The sequence below is a fragment of the Danio aesculapii genome, chromosome 1, assembly GCF_903798145.1.
Source record: "Danio aesculapii chromosome 1, fDanAes4.1, whole genome shotgun sequence".
In the NCBI taxonomy this organism is placed as follows: domain Eukaryota; kingdom Metazoa; phylum Chordata; class Actinopteri; order Cypriniformes; family Danionidae; genus Danio; species Danio aesculapii.
Genome location: NC_079435.1, coordinates 7,596,842 through 7,614,649, shown reverse-complemented (window position 1 = coordinate 7,614,649; position 17,808 = coordinate 7,596,842). Strand labels below are relative to the sequence as shown.

The 17,808-nt window shown below is 36.3% G+C and overlaps 1 protein-coding gene across 4 annotated transcripts in view; it reads left to right on the top strand.

Moving 5' to 3' along the window:
• inpp4b (inositol polyphosphate-4-phosphatase type II B) overlaps positions 1 to 17,808 on the top strand; it is a 333,119-nt gene that overhangs the window by 223,434 nt on the left and 91,877 nt on the right. For all 4 annotated transcript variants that reach the window (XM_056456463.1, XM_056456462.1, XM_056456465.1 and 1 more), the window contains one exon: positions 8,637 to 8,745. In XM_056456463.1, coding sequence (XP_056312438.1) covers positions 8,637 to 8,745 — 109 coding nt within the window. The remainder of the gene's footprint in view (positions 1 to 8,636; positions 8,746 to 17,808) is intronic.

Genomic DNA, 17,808 nt, shown 5'->3' with positions numbered 1-17,808 from the left:
CCCAATCCCAATTCTACTCATTAGCCCTTCCCCCTACCTCATCCCTTGTTTTGTGCGTTCATTTGTAGGGGTAGGGGTGCCCCAATTCATTTTAGCTTGAAGGCTTAGGACTAAGGGGAAGGGCTGGATACCCCTCGAAAGAGAGATTTTTCAGGACCACACTTGAAACCAAGGGGTAAGAAAAAATTCCCAGAATACACCCACCACAACGGCAGCATAGCTCCACCTGGAAGTCAGAAGATGCACAAATTAGTATTTTTTTGTCATTATTACGAATTTTTGCAAATATATTAATAACGTTTGTGTTTAACCGTCATGCTTTAAAAAAAACACTAAAATAAAAACTAAATTTCGCTATCTATAATCCCTGCTAATAACTCCTGTATAGCAGTCCCACAACATGCTTTCACATCTGACACTCGATGACACTCCAATCCCCTGTCAGAAAAGTCTAGTGGCTGGGAATGATCTTTTTATGGTGTCTGCTATAATGTTAATGTTGTTTTCGTGTGTTTACATGAATATGAATATGGCCACGATGTAAATGCACAGTACAGTTATGATCTTATTGCTTTATCAGATTGTTATGATGACATGATATTGTTGCCTTCAGTGCTTTCCTGAAGATAAATACCAAAAAATAACACAACTGGAATAACTACAGCAGTCGCCATCGTCTGATCTCATATGAAGCAACAGATCGCAATGACATGATGATGTGTGCAGGTGCTGTAGTGCTGTCCCATTTCTTAGGGGTACAGTTTGAAGCCCTTCCCCTTAACACTTGTTTTTAAGGGCGAAGAGAAAGGGGTAGGGGTAGGGGTAGCGGTACGAAAGTAGAATTGTGATTGGGCCTTAGTATTTCATTGACAATGACCTCTGCTGGTTGGTGAGGGGATTAGCTGGGACCAAGATGGTGACAAGTGTATATATATATATATATATATATATATATATATATATATATATATATATATATATATATATATATATATATATAAATCTTTTTTTTGTCATACATCTGTGCTATTATTTTGTACTAATTTCTGAGATGGACAAAATAATTCTGATACACTTATCCTCATGTTGTTCCAGCCCATATCAAAATCTGATATATGATCAAATATGAACGTATGATATAGATATATAATTAAAGCCAATATACCGGGACATTCATTCATTTATTTTCTTTTTGGCTTAGTCCCTTTATTAATCTGGGGTCACCACAGCAGAATGAACCACCAACTTATCCAGCATATGTTTTACGCAGCAGATGCCCTTCCAGCTGCAACCCAATACTGGGAAACAACCATACACTCTCATTCACACAGATACACTATGGACAATTTAACCTAGCCAATTCACCTATAGCGCATGTCTTTGGACTTGAAGGGGAAAACCGGAGCACCTAACCTATCCCACGCCAACACAGGGAGAATATGCAAACTCCACACAGAAATGCCAACTGATCAGCCGAGACTCGAACAAGCAACCCTCTTGCTGTGAGGCAACAGAGCTACACACTGCGACACCACGCGTATATATAATTTGCATATATTGCCATTCATCAGATTTCTATATGTGAAACCTCAATGAATAATGTTTGAAGAGTGGCATTTACCTGTTTCGTTTCCCATTGAATACATTGTGGTCAATGTATTGGAAGTCAATTGGGTCAAAACCTGTTTGGTCACCATTATAGTCAATAATTTACGATCCACAATGGAAAGAAACATTAATATGGATCAACATAAGGGCGAGTGATCTTTTTCTGTGTACTGTTCCTTTAATTGTCATACAGTTGAAGTCAATGTTATTAGCCCAAATGTTTCCCAATTGTTGCTCAATGGAGATGAGATTTTTTTCAACACAGTTTTAAACATTATAGTTTTAAAAACTAATTTCTAATACCTAATTTGTTTGTCTTTACCATGATGACAGTGCATAATATTTTCTATTTTTTGCAAAACACTAGTATTCAGCTTAAAGTGACATTTAAAGGCTTATTATGGCTATATTACGCTTGTTAAGTGTGACATCACGGGAAGGCTCATCAACTGGTAATAATAAACGTTTACAAAGCGATAAATACTACTTTCAAAGACACGACAGCTATGTATATATATATATATATATATATATATATATATATATATATATCCATGCCAAATATCAGATGGCCAGAAAGGGATTAATTGTTTATAAATTGTTAAAATATTGGTGTCTGTGAGGCAGCTAGCCCAGAGACTGTTGTGTACACTATGATTTTGTATCAAATTCTCTTGTTATATGACTAAAAAGTGGTCATAAACAATATTTTCTCAATTCAAATGAGAAGCGGCTTGGACCTGGAAACAGTATTTCATACGTCACGATTTAACAAGTGGATAACTAGGCAAGATAGGATAATTAGGCAAGTTGTTGAGCAACAGTGGTTTGTTCTGTAGCCAATCAAAAAATATCTAAAGGGGGCTAAAAATATTGACCTTAAAAAAAGTTTTAAAATGTATAAAAAGTACTTTTAATCAAGCCAAATAAAAAAAGACTTTCCTCTGAAGAAAAAATATTAGAGGAAATACTGTGAAATTATCCTCGGTCTGTTAAACATCACATGGGAAATATTTGAAAACACAAAGTTGGTTCTATATGCTTGTACACAGTATGGAATCAACACACTAAATTAACATGGTAAATTGGCATCCTTATTTTTAACGTGTCTTAGCCGCTGCAAACAATTTGTCTCCACCGCTGAGAGACACAGGTGCCCGAACCCCTCGGATCAGAGCCTCCATTTATAGACACTGCAAGAACCTGCACAAATCGCCTCCAAATTGGGCCAAGCGTGACGGATGATCCTGACCCGTATATATGCCACTGTATTCATCGTGTGGGCACACTGTTGTGAAACAGCCAATTAGATGCAGTGGAAGGAGCCGGGGAACTGCACGAAAACCTCGTCGTCATTAGCTGAGGAAAAAAGCGGCCAGGAAAGCCTTAGTGGACGCCGTCACCATGCTCCCGATGCTCCGGGGTCAGTGGGTTTCAATGGGTCTGCATCATTATTGGCCATTTTAATGTGTAGCGCACACTTCCAGAGGAGCCCATTGGATGACCTTGCATAAATCTCTAGCAGAAATACTGTACGACCTTCACTGTGACCACATGCAAACACATTTCACATTCATTTACTCCAGCGTTGGAATAAGAGGTGATAAGCAGGGCCAGACACAATTTGTCGACATTTTGTGCTATTCATGCACAGAATTTAAAAATATAATAAGATCTGCGGATTTATGTGTTGATTTTTCTTTATGAATGATTTTGGGAGTAATTTAATTAAAACATGAAATAGAAAAACTATATATTTTATTACTTTTAAGTTTTACAATGCAATTTCAATTACTTGTTTGGTAAATAAATTTATCTTTGTTTCTATAGCGCTTTTACAACGTAGACAAAAGCAGCTTAACATAGAAGTTGTAGTAAACTGAAACTGTGTCAGTCCAGTTTTCAGAGTTGAAGTTCAGTTTAGCTGAGTTCAGTGTGGTTTCATTTTCACTGCTAAAAGTCCAAACACTGAAGCAAATCTATCAATGTGCAGCTCCACAAGTCCCAAACCAAGGAAGATAGAGGCGAGGAACAACCTTTACCAATTGAGGAAAGTGATGGAAAGAAAACCTAGAGAGAAACCCGGCTCATTTGGGCACGACCATTTCTCCTCTGGCCAAACTTCTTGTGCAGAGCTGCAGTCTAGTCGGAGGCTGGAGAAGGCTGGACGTCCATCATGGAGAAGCTGCGGGTGTTTAGGCTCAATGCGGAGACTCGTCTGTCACTGGGGTCTTTCAGGAATCAGTCGTATGCTCTCCACTTCTCCATGACCACCACAGCATCTGCTCAGGATACAGCCTGGTCCAGGATTATGGAGACCTCTAGAAGTCCTCTATGGTTGGCATCATCTCTTTGTATGTTTTTTCTTGAGGTCCTCGATGATGGCATCATCACTTCATAGGTCTTGGATCAATGGCTCTGCACTCTAGAGGCATCGGGATGAGTGGAAATGGAGAAAAAAGAAAACAAAAAGCAAGTTTCTCAGATAATGTAAAAAAAGATTATTTTACACATGTTATTGTAAATAAATCATTAAAGCATTTGCATATTAGCCAATGAAATGACTGAATTTAATATAAAAACTGAACAATGATATATTTACACACATTTACAGAAGTAAATACTATATATAGACTCAATCTGCTAATTTCTGCGCATGCTAATATTCCAGCCCAGGCTCATTGGAAATGTTTGCTCAGGGCTACATTTTTTGAGAACTGAGAAATATGTAGACTGAGCTACGTGCATCTGCAATTCTTTATTTCACAAACGCTGTGAGAGCGCTGTGTACATTTTTGACATTCTTGATTCAACCAATAGTGTTTTCAAAAGCAAACCATCCATTTACCATGGTTTTACACTGTTTTTTTTTTTTTTTGGGGGGGGGGGGGGGGTCGTTTTACCTGGTTTTTGGATCTGTCTTTTGCCGGACTCAAACCCTGCTCTGCTCTACCTGAATGTGATTTTTGTTTATATTAAGTGCTTATATTACCTATATGGAGTCTGTGCCCACAGAAATCTGCAGGTTATTTAGCCCAACATATTTAAATATGTAAATGTGTGTAAATTTATATTTATTCATCTTTTATATCATTTTCAGTAATATTTTTGAATAATATCCTAATGTGTTTGTGATTTTATGTACAGTGCAGCTTGTAAAGTAATATTTTCTCTCTTATAGTAAATATATTTCATATTATGAGAGACTTGCCTTGTTTACTAAACAATTGGTTTTAATTTGATTTGCAGTGTAATTTTTAAATAAAAAATCTAAATGTTATATATTTTTTATTTAATATTTTATGTTTTGGGTGTCAAGGGGGTGCAGTGGGTAGCACTATTGCCTCACAGCAAGAAGGTTGCTGGTTCGAGCCTCGGCTGGGTCAGTTGGCATTTCTGTATGGAGTTTGCATGTTCTTCCCGTGTTGGCGTGGGTTTCCTCCGGGTGCTCTGGTTTCCTCCACAGTTCAAAAACATGCGTTATAGGTGAATTGGGTAAACTAAATTGGCCATAGTGTATGAGTGTGTGTGTGAGTGAGTTGCAGCTGGAAGGGCATCCGCTGTGTAAAACATATGCTGGTAAAGTTGCCGGTTTATTCCCCTGATTAATAAAGCGACTAAGCCGAAAATATGTTATGTTTTTAGTTACAATACTCTTAAAATCATTCTGCATATGTCCACATTAAAGGTTAGAGGGTTTTAAAGGAATAGTTCAAACAAAAATTCATATTTTTAATTATTATTAACTCACTCTCAGGTAGTTTCAAACCTTTTTTGAGAGTCACAAAAGAAGACATTTAGAAGAATGTTGTAAACTGGCAGCAATTTTCCTACTATGGATGTCAGTGGCTGCCAATGTACAACATTCTTCCTTAAAAAAGATTTGAAACCACTCGAGAGTGAGTAAATATTAATTAAAATATTCATTTTTGGTTGAGGTATCCCTTTAAAACTTTCAATGTGTTTTCAAGTTTTTTCAACAGAAGAAAGAAAGCTTTGGAACAAGTTGAAGGTGAATAAAAGATGGCAGGATTTTGATTTTCTATTGTATTTAATAGTTGATCTCTTTGATTCTTGCACCAGAGCCTGATCTGAGGTGAATCCAACCCATTGGGATGAATCTCATAAAGTCTGTGTGAAATGTATTGTCAGAAAACACAGTTTGAACACTTTCACGACCGCACATTTGATAGCTCTGAAAAATACAAGTAGGAATATGCAGTCAAACAGTTATTGGTTGACATAGCGAGCCTTTTCTCCTTCACATCTCTCATACAGCTCTGAATGTTTAGTGAACTAATGACGCCTGAGATTGAATTCCTGGAGGACTGCAATTTTCTGTTTCCACGAGGCGCTTTTGAAGTAATATTCAGGAGATGTTTAAATAAAAGAAAAAGACAGAGATTCCAGGAAATCAATTAGCATATGGTATTTTTTTAATGAAATAAGGTGGTTGGAATGTCTGCATTTGGCCATGATAAAATATCTGTCTCACTTATGAGCTGGATAGAAGGGATAATAGGGTAAATGTATGATTATAAATCTGTTTTATTATTATAGTTGTATATTATTTGCATTGGTGTGTTTATATCAGAGGTGGGCAAACTATGGCCCGCGGGTCATATGCTGCCCGCTGAACACTTTCATCCGGCCCGCATCGGAGTTTTTAAAATGCTGCTTCTGAGGAACGGTTTGGTTTTAGAATTAGTAAATTAATGCTGCAATACAAGTAAACGCCATTTGATGGCAGTATTGCACGCGGTACAGTTAGTGCGACCAGTAGAATTAGAACACACTCCAATATTAAAATGCACTCGACCGTTAATGACTGACAGTGACAGAAAGCGGTAGGTCTAATATGCCAAGAAAGTATTGCTGTTTTTAAAGACTAAAACCTAAGGGGCCGGTCACACCAAACGCGCATTTACATACCAAAAATGCGAGGTGCAATAAAAGCGATTAAAATATTTCCCAAATGATGTTTAACAGAGCAAGGAAATTTTCACAGTATGTCTGATAATATTTTTACTTCTGAAGAAAGTCTTATTTGTTTTATTTCGGCTAGAATAAATGCAGTTTTAAATTTTTTAAACATCGTTTTAAGGTCAAAATTATTAGCCCCTTTAAGCTAATTTTTTTCAATACTCTACAGAACAAACCATTGTGATACAATAACTTGCCTAATTACCCTAACCTGTCTAGTTAACCTAATTAACCTAGTTAAGCCTTTAAATGTCACTTTAAGCTGTATAGAAGTGTCTTGTAAAATATCTAGTCAAATATTATTTACTGTCATCATGACAAAGATATAATAAATCAGTTATTAGAAATGAGTTATTAAAACTATTATGTTTAGAAAAGTCTTCTCTCCGTTAAACAGAAATTGGGGGAAAAAATGGGCTAATAATTCAGGGGGGGGGGGCTAATAATTCTGACTTCAACTTTATATATACAGTAACACAGACCAATAGTAGTTTTATAATTTTCAAAAATAATTTAAGAAATATAATATATAAAAAAATAATAACAATAAAGTTTTATGTATTATTTCAAATTATTAATATAAATATAATAAATATGTGATAAAAATCCACAAATTTATTTTATGACATATTTTCATAATTGTATATTATTAGTATTGTTTTAATTTGTCTATAATGCATTTAATAATATACGATTTCTAAACTTTTAAACTTTTTTTTTAAATGTAACTCTATATCTCTCTTTATATACACATTATTTGTTACACAAACAAATAATACAGTTTTTATAAATAAGAATAATTTAGGAAATATAATATTAATAAGAAATTTTATGATATATTTCTTATAACTGTCCAACTTTGTTAGAATTGTTTTTAATTATATTATGTTGCATTATGCACAATATTTCCTAAATTGTGATTTTTAATATACATTTTTTAAGGAGCAATAGTGTAATGTGAAGCGGATGCCGACAAAGGAAGGCCGGATCTAAATGCAGGTTTATTGAACAGAGGTGGTCAGGCAAGCAATGGACAACACAGGGGCAAACAGATGTAAACAGGCAATCCAGAGTCGTGGTCATTAAACAGGAGGATGGTCAAAAAGGCAGACAACATAAACAAATAAACAAGGCGAGGGTTAAAAACACGTCAAAGAAAGGCAAGGGAAGGGAAACACGTTGTAATGTTCACAAAAGCAGTATAACAAGACTAAGCATTGTGTGTGTGTGTGTGTGTGTGTGTGTGTGTGTGTGTGTGTGTGTGTGTGTGTGTGTGTGTGTGTGTGTGTGTGTGTGTGTGTGTGTGTGTGTGTGTGTGTGTGTGTGTGTGTGTGTGTGTGTTTGAGAGGTGTATAAATAGTCTGTGTCTTCAGCTGTGTCTGTTTGCAATCATGGGGGATCTAAGCCAGGTGTGTGAGTGAAGTGCATGACTGGGACTTGTTGTCCATATACTGGTACATCTGTAGTCCTTTAGCGATCTGCCAGGATAAGATCGCTGTTGATTGTGACAAATAGTAATAGTTGTAGTTTAATACTACAATATTAGGATTGTGTCATTTATTTTTTATATACATTTTTTTTCCAAATTATACCACAGATCTGGTATGAAATGTGCTTGTGCTGAGGCTCTCAGTATAGTGAGTGCACTTAGCACTGAATAAATTTGCCTATAACATGATTTAATAAAAGAGTTTTGATGAAACTGAGGCATATAGTCTTTTCAACAAACATTGCAGCTTCATCTTCACTCTTCAGCATTAATCCTTCAGTCTTGCAGCAAAGAATACTGCAAAGAAAGACAAAGCAAAGCCTCTGGAGGTGCTTGTTTTCCACACATCACACACGTTTACACGGCTCTACTGTTTACTGTTCAACAGACGAATTGCAGGTCCTTCAGAGAAATGGAGGAACAGGCTGTTTGGATGTGTTCACCGAACAACGGGAAGCACATAAACCAAGACCAAACGCAGACGTAAATGGTGCGCTGTGGGCTTGTTTGTGATTTGCGAGGCCTGTTGAAGGATGTTTTGCTGTTTCCTCCGCAGATTCCTGCTATGATGTGGTCACAGTCGGAGCTCCAGCAGCCCATTCGCAAGGCTTCAAGAACGGAGGATTGCAGAAACTGCTCAGCAAATACGAGTCTGAGAAGAAGAGGTCAGTCTCTGATGATTATTCTTCTCTCTAGTGATGGAGACTCTTAGAGCTGCATTCAAACGCCACTGTCATATTATATTTACAGTGCTGTTTTTTTGTCAAAGTGCAGATAAATGGAGTTTTTCTTTTTCTCCAAAACAAAGAAGTGATTGTGAACTGTCTGAAATGTGTCGCCTACAATTCCCGCAACAGTTATCAATTAATTAAGAAAACAATTGGTTGTTTTGAAGTCAACAATGAAAATAAATGTAAATGCGAAATGAAATTGAAATGAACTGTATGTTTCCCAAGTGTTGTTAACACAGCAAAAAAAATTCACACTGTATTTCTTATATTTTTCCTTCCTTGTTAAATTAATATATATATATATATATATATATATATATATATATATATATATATATATATATATATATATATATATATATATATATATATATATCATGTCTCAAAAAATCCACACACAATTCATTCTATAGTAAAAATACCTCCAACTTTTATATTTTGTAATTAAATGGCAAATAGATGAAATTATAGGATATGTGTACATTTTCCACCTCACCTGATTTATATCACTGCACCTTCTTCTTCTCTGTCTTCTTGGCTCAGTACCATGTCTTCGACAGTGGTGATATTTTCAACAGTACGGGCAGTGTGAGGACGACCATTGCCTGCCACACAACATACTGATCCAGTGCGATTAATTTTCACCAGCAAGTTATCCAATCCACCTTTTGTCCAGTTTTTAGTTGGAAATTCACAAAGAAAATGTAAAGCACTGTAGCCTTTCAGTTCTCGTAAACCCTTGAGCTCTTATCTTCATTCAAACCACCATTTTATTTAAGCCTAACGCAGGTAAAACTGAATCTTTCATCATTACACCATCATTACGTCGTCACCAAGGAAAGTAAATAAAAGCATTATTCTAATGCCCAGATTGCGCTGATATATACAGTTGAAGTCAGAATTATTCGCCCCCCTTTGAATTTATTTTTCTTTTTTGAATATTTCCTAAATAATGTTTAACATTCTTAAAAACTATTTTAGGGACAAATTATTAGCCCCTTTAAGCTATTTTTTTCAATAGTCTACAGAACAAACCATCGTTATACAATAACAGCCTAATTACCCTAACCTGCCTAGTTAACCTAATAAACCCAGTTAAGCCTTTAAATGTCACTTTAAGCTGTATAGAAGTGTCTTAAAAGGTCTGGTAAAATATTATTTACTGTCATCATGGCAAAGATAAAATAAATCAGTTATTAGAAATGAGTTATTAAAACTATTATGTTCAGAAATGTGTTAATCTGCTCTCCATTAAACAGAAATTGGGGAAAAAATTAAACAGGGTGGCAAATAATACAGGGGGGGTAATAATTCTGACTTCAACTGTATATATATATATATATATATATATATATATATATATATATATATATATATATATATATATATATATATATATATATATATATATAATTTCACTTTAATCTGAATACTAGTGTCTTGAAGAAACTATATTTAGTTTTATATATTTCTTTTTTAATATATTTCTAAAAAATATGACAACTGAAACACATGAAATTTATTTATAAATATTATAATATATAATTTATTTCATTAAAATTCATTCATTCATTTATTTTCTTTTCAGCTTAGTCTCTTTATTATTCTGGGGTCGCCACAGTGGAATGAACCGCCAACTTATCCAGCATATGTTTTACACAGCGGATGCCCTTCGAACTGCAACCCAGTACTGGGAAACACCAATACACACTCATTCCCACTCATACACTACGGCTAATTTTAGCTTATTCAGTTCACCTATAGCGCATGTCTTTGGACTGTAGGGGGAACCGGAGCACCCGCAGAAAACCTAACGTGGGGAGAACATGCAAAATGCCAACTGACCTAGCCGGGGCTCGATGCAGTGACCTTCTTGCTGTGAGGCGATCGTACTACAAACTGCGCCACCGTGACACCCTTTTATTAAAATAATTGAAATTAGTTATTAAAACTATTATGTTTAAAAAACGCAATCTTTAACAGCACTTGGGAAATATTTTAATTAAAATTTTTAATTAAACGGCCAGTAATTTTATCTTCAACTGTAGGTTTATAACAAATTTGAATAACAACAGTGCTCAAAAATAATCTGAAAATTTGCATTTTTTCATTTGTTTATGCTTTTGAATTGCATTATGAGACCTTGATCTTTCCTCCAACAACTTTAAATGTTGACAAGTTTGAAAAGGTGACTTTTATTTAGATTTTTAATAGTTTAAAGCAGAGGTGTCCAAACATGGTCCTGGAGGGCCGGTGTCCCGCTGAGTTTAGCTCCAACTTGCTTCAACACACCTGCCAGGAAGGTTTTAGTATATCTAGTAAGAGCTTGATTAGCTGCTTCAGGTGGGTTTGATTAGGGTTGAAGGTAAACTCTCCAGGACACTGGCCCTCCAGAACTGAGTGTGGACACCCCTGGTTTAAAGTGATGTATCGTCTGGGTTGACATGGTAAATTACGGTACAGACATCTGGTAATAAACTGCAAGTACTTTTTCTGTCATTTTACAGACCTAAAACATTTCCTATACAATATATATTTTTAGTTTTGACCACCAAAATGTCAATAAAAGTCACTTTGTTAAACTGTAGAGTTGAACTTCATCATCAAAAGTCAACAGAGCAGTGCTCAAGATACCATAATGCAATTCATAACCATAAATAAACCCATGCGAATCACAAAATACATAGACTGTTAATTAAGAGATACTTTTTACAGTGAGTCTATGACCATCATTGGCTGTCCATAAATACTGTCTGACCCTGTTATGGATGATGGAAAATCAGTGTTTTTCGACCTTGGTTGGATATAAACCTCTAGCAGGAAGCTCCAAAACCAAATTAGCAACCTTTAAAATCACACAATAATCCATAAAAGCCTCTGTTTCTGCACCAGGCACTCCAGCATCTTTTTGTATAGCTATAAACTAAAGTTTGTCTTTTTAAATGTAAAATACGCCATTAATATCATTTGCACGGATTTGACTTTACACAAGATTAATTTGTCAACGCCAAACGCTGCTCATTTAATGAGATATTACAAATTCATGTAATCCCTAGACTTCCCGACATTATTTTGGCAACGTTCAAGGTGGCAAAGCAGCATAAATGTGGTATGTATTGACTTTGTGACGCATATAGCGATGGCTGGGAGACTCAATAACTAGCGGCGAGGCCAACGAGCGTGTCAATTGATTATTTTGCTGGAGAGGAGAGTAAGCCGCATGAGCCGCAGCGCATTTAGTTGTATTTCTAGGGAATTGTGGAAAGGTTGCATCATTCCGAAGCAGATCCTTAATCCGCACGCGCACATTTTCATCTTTTTGAAGTTAATATTGTTGATGTTTTTTCCTTCAGGCTGAAATAGTTTCCCTCATTATGACTCTTTAAGTTGATCAATCGCTTAATCCGGTCAAATCCAGTTTGATTCCGATGAATGATGCAACATTTTTATATTCATACAGTACTATATCTTCACAGTACTTTATATTCATACAGTACTATGCAAATGTTTAGGCTGACATTAATCTGTTGATTTACTGATGGTGTAATGGATATATGTGACCCTTTACCACAAAACCAAACATTATTTGTACATTTTTTGGTCATTTTTTTGCTTATTAAGATTTATACAGGGTGAATAAATGATTTTTCAGTTGATGTATTATTTGGTAGGATAGGATTTAGGTTAGAGTTTGAATTATTTTGGTTTAAGACATTTGAAAGACAATGTTGGACTGGTTTGAGCTGCATTTCTACCAGTGTTGTTAGCAATATTGTCTGATTTGAAGGAATTGTGAGAGAAAACATTGAAAAGTACAGATATGTTTTAATCCATTATGGGAAGGACTTAAGTGATAATAGTTTTCATTTTCAGCATTATAATGCTTCACTAATGGCAGCAAAATTCTATTTGGAGAAGAAAAACAGCTATTAAAAAACACGGACAGTCATGAAATGGCCTCCACAGAGTCCAGACCTGAATATTATAGAGGCTTTATGATACAACCTGGACAAAATAGAAAGATATGACACTCTAAACCTAAATAAGAACTCTGGAAAGTGCTTAAAGTTATTACACAGCGCATTATTTCAGCAAATGTCTGGACAATTAGAACAATACAGTTGCCAAGGGAAACAACATTAAACATAGACTTTAGCTTGAAGAGGAAACAGCTGATGAAAAATAGACAGTCATGAAATGGCCGCCACAGGGTCCAGACCTGAATATTATAGAGGCTTTATGAGATCACCTGGACAAAAAGAGAAAGATATTACTCTCCAAACCTATAGAATAACCCTGGAAAGTGTTAAAAGAAGCCTGATATTAATATACAGCTCATTATTTCAGAAAATGTCAGGACCATTAGAACAGTCGCTAAGGGAAGCCACATTAAACATACTGTAGACTTTTGCTTGAAGAGGAAATGTTGTGCTGTTGTTGTTTTTTTGTACATATTTCCTATATATATATATATATATATATATTTTTTTTTAATAAAGAGACTGATTGTTTATATTTTGGGCCAACAAATCTGGTATAATGCTTAGGACTTTTTCACTCTGTGGTATATTTCACAATGTTGGTGTTTTGACCCCTGTTGGCCTGAGCCGTGTAAATAATAGTGATTTTCTTCCATATTGATGTCTAATAAATTAAGAATTTACATTTAAGCCACGTTTTTCACATTCATACGCAAACTAGTCAAGTTGAGGAAAGTTTTCTTGTGTCAGAATAATGACTTTCTAGATAGAGAATACATCAAAACATGAAAAATGAATATTCTGTGGTAATTTATTCACCATCATGCCATTTCAAAACATTCTAAGAAGATATTTTAACACTGGGTCCCATTGACTTTCATTGGATGCAAAAAAGCACAAAGCAGTTTTTTTCGGATGTTGCTATGTGGTTGCTAGGGTGTTTTGCATAGTTTCTAGGGCACTACAGAATGATTACTAAGGAGTTCTGAGTGTTTTTTCAGAATGTGTTCTATTGCAGAAGTGTTCTAATTGGTTCTAATGTGGATTCTAAAGATGGATTTATACTTTTGACCTTCACTGAATCAGGACAGTCTCCTGAACACACACACACACACACGCACACACACACATACACACACATTTCAGAGACTTCTGTGGTCGCTGTGATCACTGCTGTTGCCAGAGTGGAGAATAAGTCGTCTAAACTAGCAGAAAGTGGTTTTAGTGGAATAACTTTGGATCATATCATCAAACTTTCCTCTACTGGGTGTGAAACTTTAAATTTGAAGTGTTCATTCATTTTCTTTTCACCTTAGTTCCTTTATTAATCCGGGGTCGCCACAGAATGAACTGCCAACTTATTCAGCACGTTTTTACTCAGAGGATGCCCTTCCAGCCACAACCTATCTCTGGGAAATATCCACACACACACACACTCACTCATTCACACTCATACACTACGCACAATTTAGCCTACCCAATTCACCTGTACCGCATGTCTTTGGACTGTCGGGGAAACCGGAGCACCCGGAGGAAACCAATGCGAATGCAGGAAGAACATGCAAACTCCACACAGAAACGCCAACTGACCCAGCCGAGGCTCGAACCAGCGACCTTCTTGCTGTGAGGCGACAGCACTACCTACTGCGCCACTGCGTCGCAATTTTGAGTGTTTTTATCATTAATTAAATAGATCTGATATAAATGTTACCTTAATGCAATATTTTATAAATAATTGCTTCTTACACATACAGTCTCTTATTAACTTTAAATTATTTTTGTGTTGCATTCATAACAACTATGAATGCAACAGACACAAATGCTTGGCACATAAAATGAACAATGTATTTACACTTCTCTGCTATATGGATTTTGCATATACTGTTATTGCGATAATTATAATTTTTCAATATATTGTCCAGCCCTACTATATGCAACTTGTTGTTTGAGTTAAATGGCGCTGGCTCTACTGTTGTGATCACCAAGAACGCACAAGTCAGGCTTTGCGGTCAGCTGATTTTCTACAGCATTTATTTTGCACAGTCATAAAGGCACGTGTGTGTGGTCAGTTTTAGAAACAAAGAAGAAATACATAACAATAAATTAAACTGCAATACGTATGTATATGATAATATATATGATAATATAACATTTTTATATAATATATAACATATGGCACATAATCAAAGATAAACACGGCATCAGGCCTAAATATGCATCAATAAGCATATACGTAGACTAGGGGTCTCAAACTCGTGACCCACGAGACGATAGTTTGTGGCCCCTACCTTAATTTGAAAGTTTAATGTCAGTGCGGCCCGCGAGTTTGATATTTTCAGCACTTAACAGTTTTTGCACGCGAATGAACCTACCAATCACGGTGGGGTATATGGCTCAAGGGGGCGGGAGATCGGCTGGGATTGGTGCAGGCAGAGAAACATTTCTCAATGAGTGAAAGTTACAGCAGCGTTGCCTCGGAGTGTTTTCCTCCATGCCTGCTGGCTGCCTTGCTTCTATTGGGCACACGTGGACATTCGTCCCAGCATGCTTCATTCACAACACTTCAAAAATGTTTTGTAAGTCGCTGCCCAGCAGGACATCTTACGTAGATAAATGTATATAAATCAGTGCTTAATTTGAGCCGAATCTTTCCGGATCCTGTTCCGGGAATTAAATGTCAGAAATTCGTGTTTTGCTTTCCGATATTTATTTTAATTGATTTAGCATTAACTTGTGCACGGTGAATACCTGCATGTGTGTGTGTGTGTGTGTGTGAGAGAGAGAGAGAGAGAAAGAGAGAGAGAGAGAGAAAATGTGCATGTGAAGGCTGTGTGCATTGTGTGTGCGCGCACACATGACAGTTTTCACCGTGCGCAAGTTAATCTATACACTGGGGTACCTCAGGGCTCTGTTCTTGGGCCACTTCTCTTCTTCACGATCTTTAGGACCAGTCATCCAGAAACATGGCTTTTCCTACCACTGCTATGCTGATGATACCCAGCTATACCTCTCTTTTCACCCTGATGATCCCTCGATTCCAGCTCGCATTTCAGCCTGCCTGTCAGACATTTCACACTAGATGAAAGATCATCATCTTCAGCTTAACCTTGCGAAAACGGAAATGCTTGAAGTTTCTGCCAACCCGACTCTACACCATAACTTTTCAATCCAGATGGATGGGGCAACCATTACTGCATCCAAAATGGTAAAAAGCCTTGGAGTAACGATTGATGACCAACTGAACTTCTCTGACCACATTTCTAGAACTGCTCGATCTTGCAGATTCGCACTCTATAACATCAGAAAGGTCCGACCCTTCATATCTGAACATGCAGCTCAACTCATTGTTCAAGCTCTTGTTCTCTCCAAACTGGATTATTGCAACTCTCTACTAGCCGGGCTTCCAGCTTATTTTACCAAACCTCTTCTGCTGCTTCAGAACGCAGCAGCACGAGTGGTCTTTGATGAACCCAAAAGAGCACATGTCACTCCGCTACTCACCCGTTTGCACTGGCTGCCAGTTGCTGCTCGCATCAAATTCAAAGCTCTGGTGTTTGCTTACAAAGCGACCTCTGGCTTTGCTCCTTCGTATCTGCTCCCACTTCTGCAGATGTATGTGCCCTCCAGAAACTTGCGTTCTGTGAATGAACGTCGCCTCGTGGTTCCATCCCAAAGAGGGAAAAAATCACTTTCCCGAACTCTCACATTCAATCTGCCCAGTTGGTAGAATGAACTCCCTAACTACATCAGAACAGCAGAGTCACTTGCTGTCTTCAAGAAACGACTAAAAACTCAACTGTTTAGTCTCCACTTTCCTTCCTAATCTTAACTGCCTCTCTGGCTATACCACTAACTGTACTCTCTCTCTCAAAAAAAAAAAAAAAACCATTACTAATGCTTTGCTTCTTAGACTTTACACACCTGAAACTTGTCTATAGCACTTGTTCACTGCTGCTCTTATAGTTGTGTAAATTACTTCCTTGTCCTCATTTGTAAGTCGCTTTGGATAAAAGCGTCTGCTAAATGACTAAATGTAAATGTAAATGTTAAAGCAAAAGACATGTTTAACTATTGGTCCTGAACAACATTTTCAACCAATCATCTTTCTTATTCTTACAGTCGCTCTCATTGGTTGGTGGTTATTGTTTCACCCGCAATGAGCAGTGAAAATAAATAACGGCATAGTGGCCTTCCTAAATATTATCTGTATTTTCAAAATAGCAAAGAGGCAATCAAGCATATTTTCATTTCTTTAAAACCACGAGTAAATCTCGCGGCGGGATAAAAGAAAAGTAAGGAACTCAATGCAGCCTAATGTTGTCTGCACTCACATATCAGAGGCCCCGGTATCCTGGACCAATTATAGGGTTGCACCATTATTTATGGGTCATTTGCATAGTGCTACTTGTGTTGTATTTTCATTTCCTCACACAATAAACATTACATATGTTTCTATACATGCAAAAGTAGTCAAAACAAATGACAACAACACAGTGTTGCTTTTTTCCCTGTAACAATTATTTATTTATTTATTTTTTTTACTATTTATTACTGATTGATTTATTTTCTTATATTTTTTATTTTATTTTTTTGTGTGTGTTAAACAATTCCAATATTCCTAAATCTCTTTATTTTGATTTTTGTTTAACACAAATTAAGAAAAAATAAATAAAAATAAAACAAATTAGAAATTAATAATTAATAATACAATTCATTTCTTGTGGAAAACTTTGACTCACTTTGACTCCCAGGTAAATTGAGTTTGAGACCCCTGATATAGACCATTTCAATGTGATGATGTCATTGGCCAGTGAACATTTCCTGCTTGTTGTAAAACTGTTTAATATCTGTAACGAGGCAATTCAATCATAACTTGATGATATAACAGCTATTGTAACATTATTTATCAATATGTGGAACTTCTTGGACTCTCAGAAGCTATGGAAATTTAAAATGTAAAACAGGAAATACGTCAGGACCATTGTTATTGTTTACATGCCTCAAAATGGTCTATACA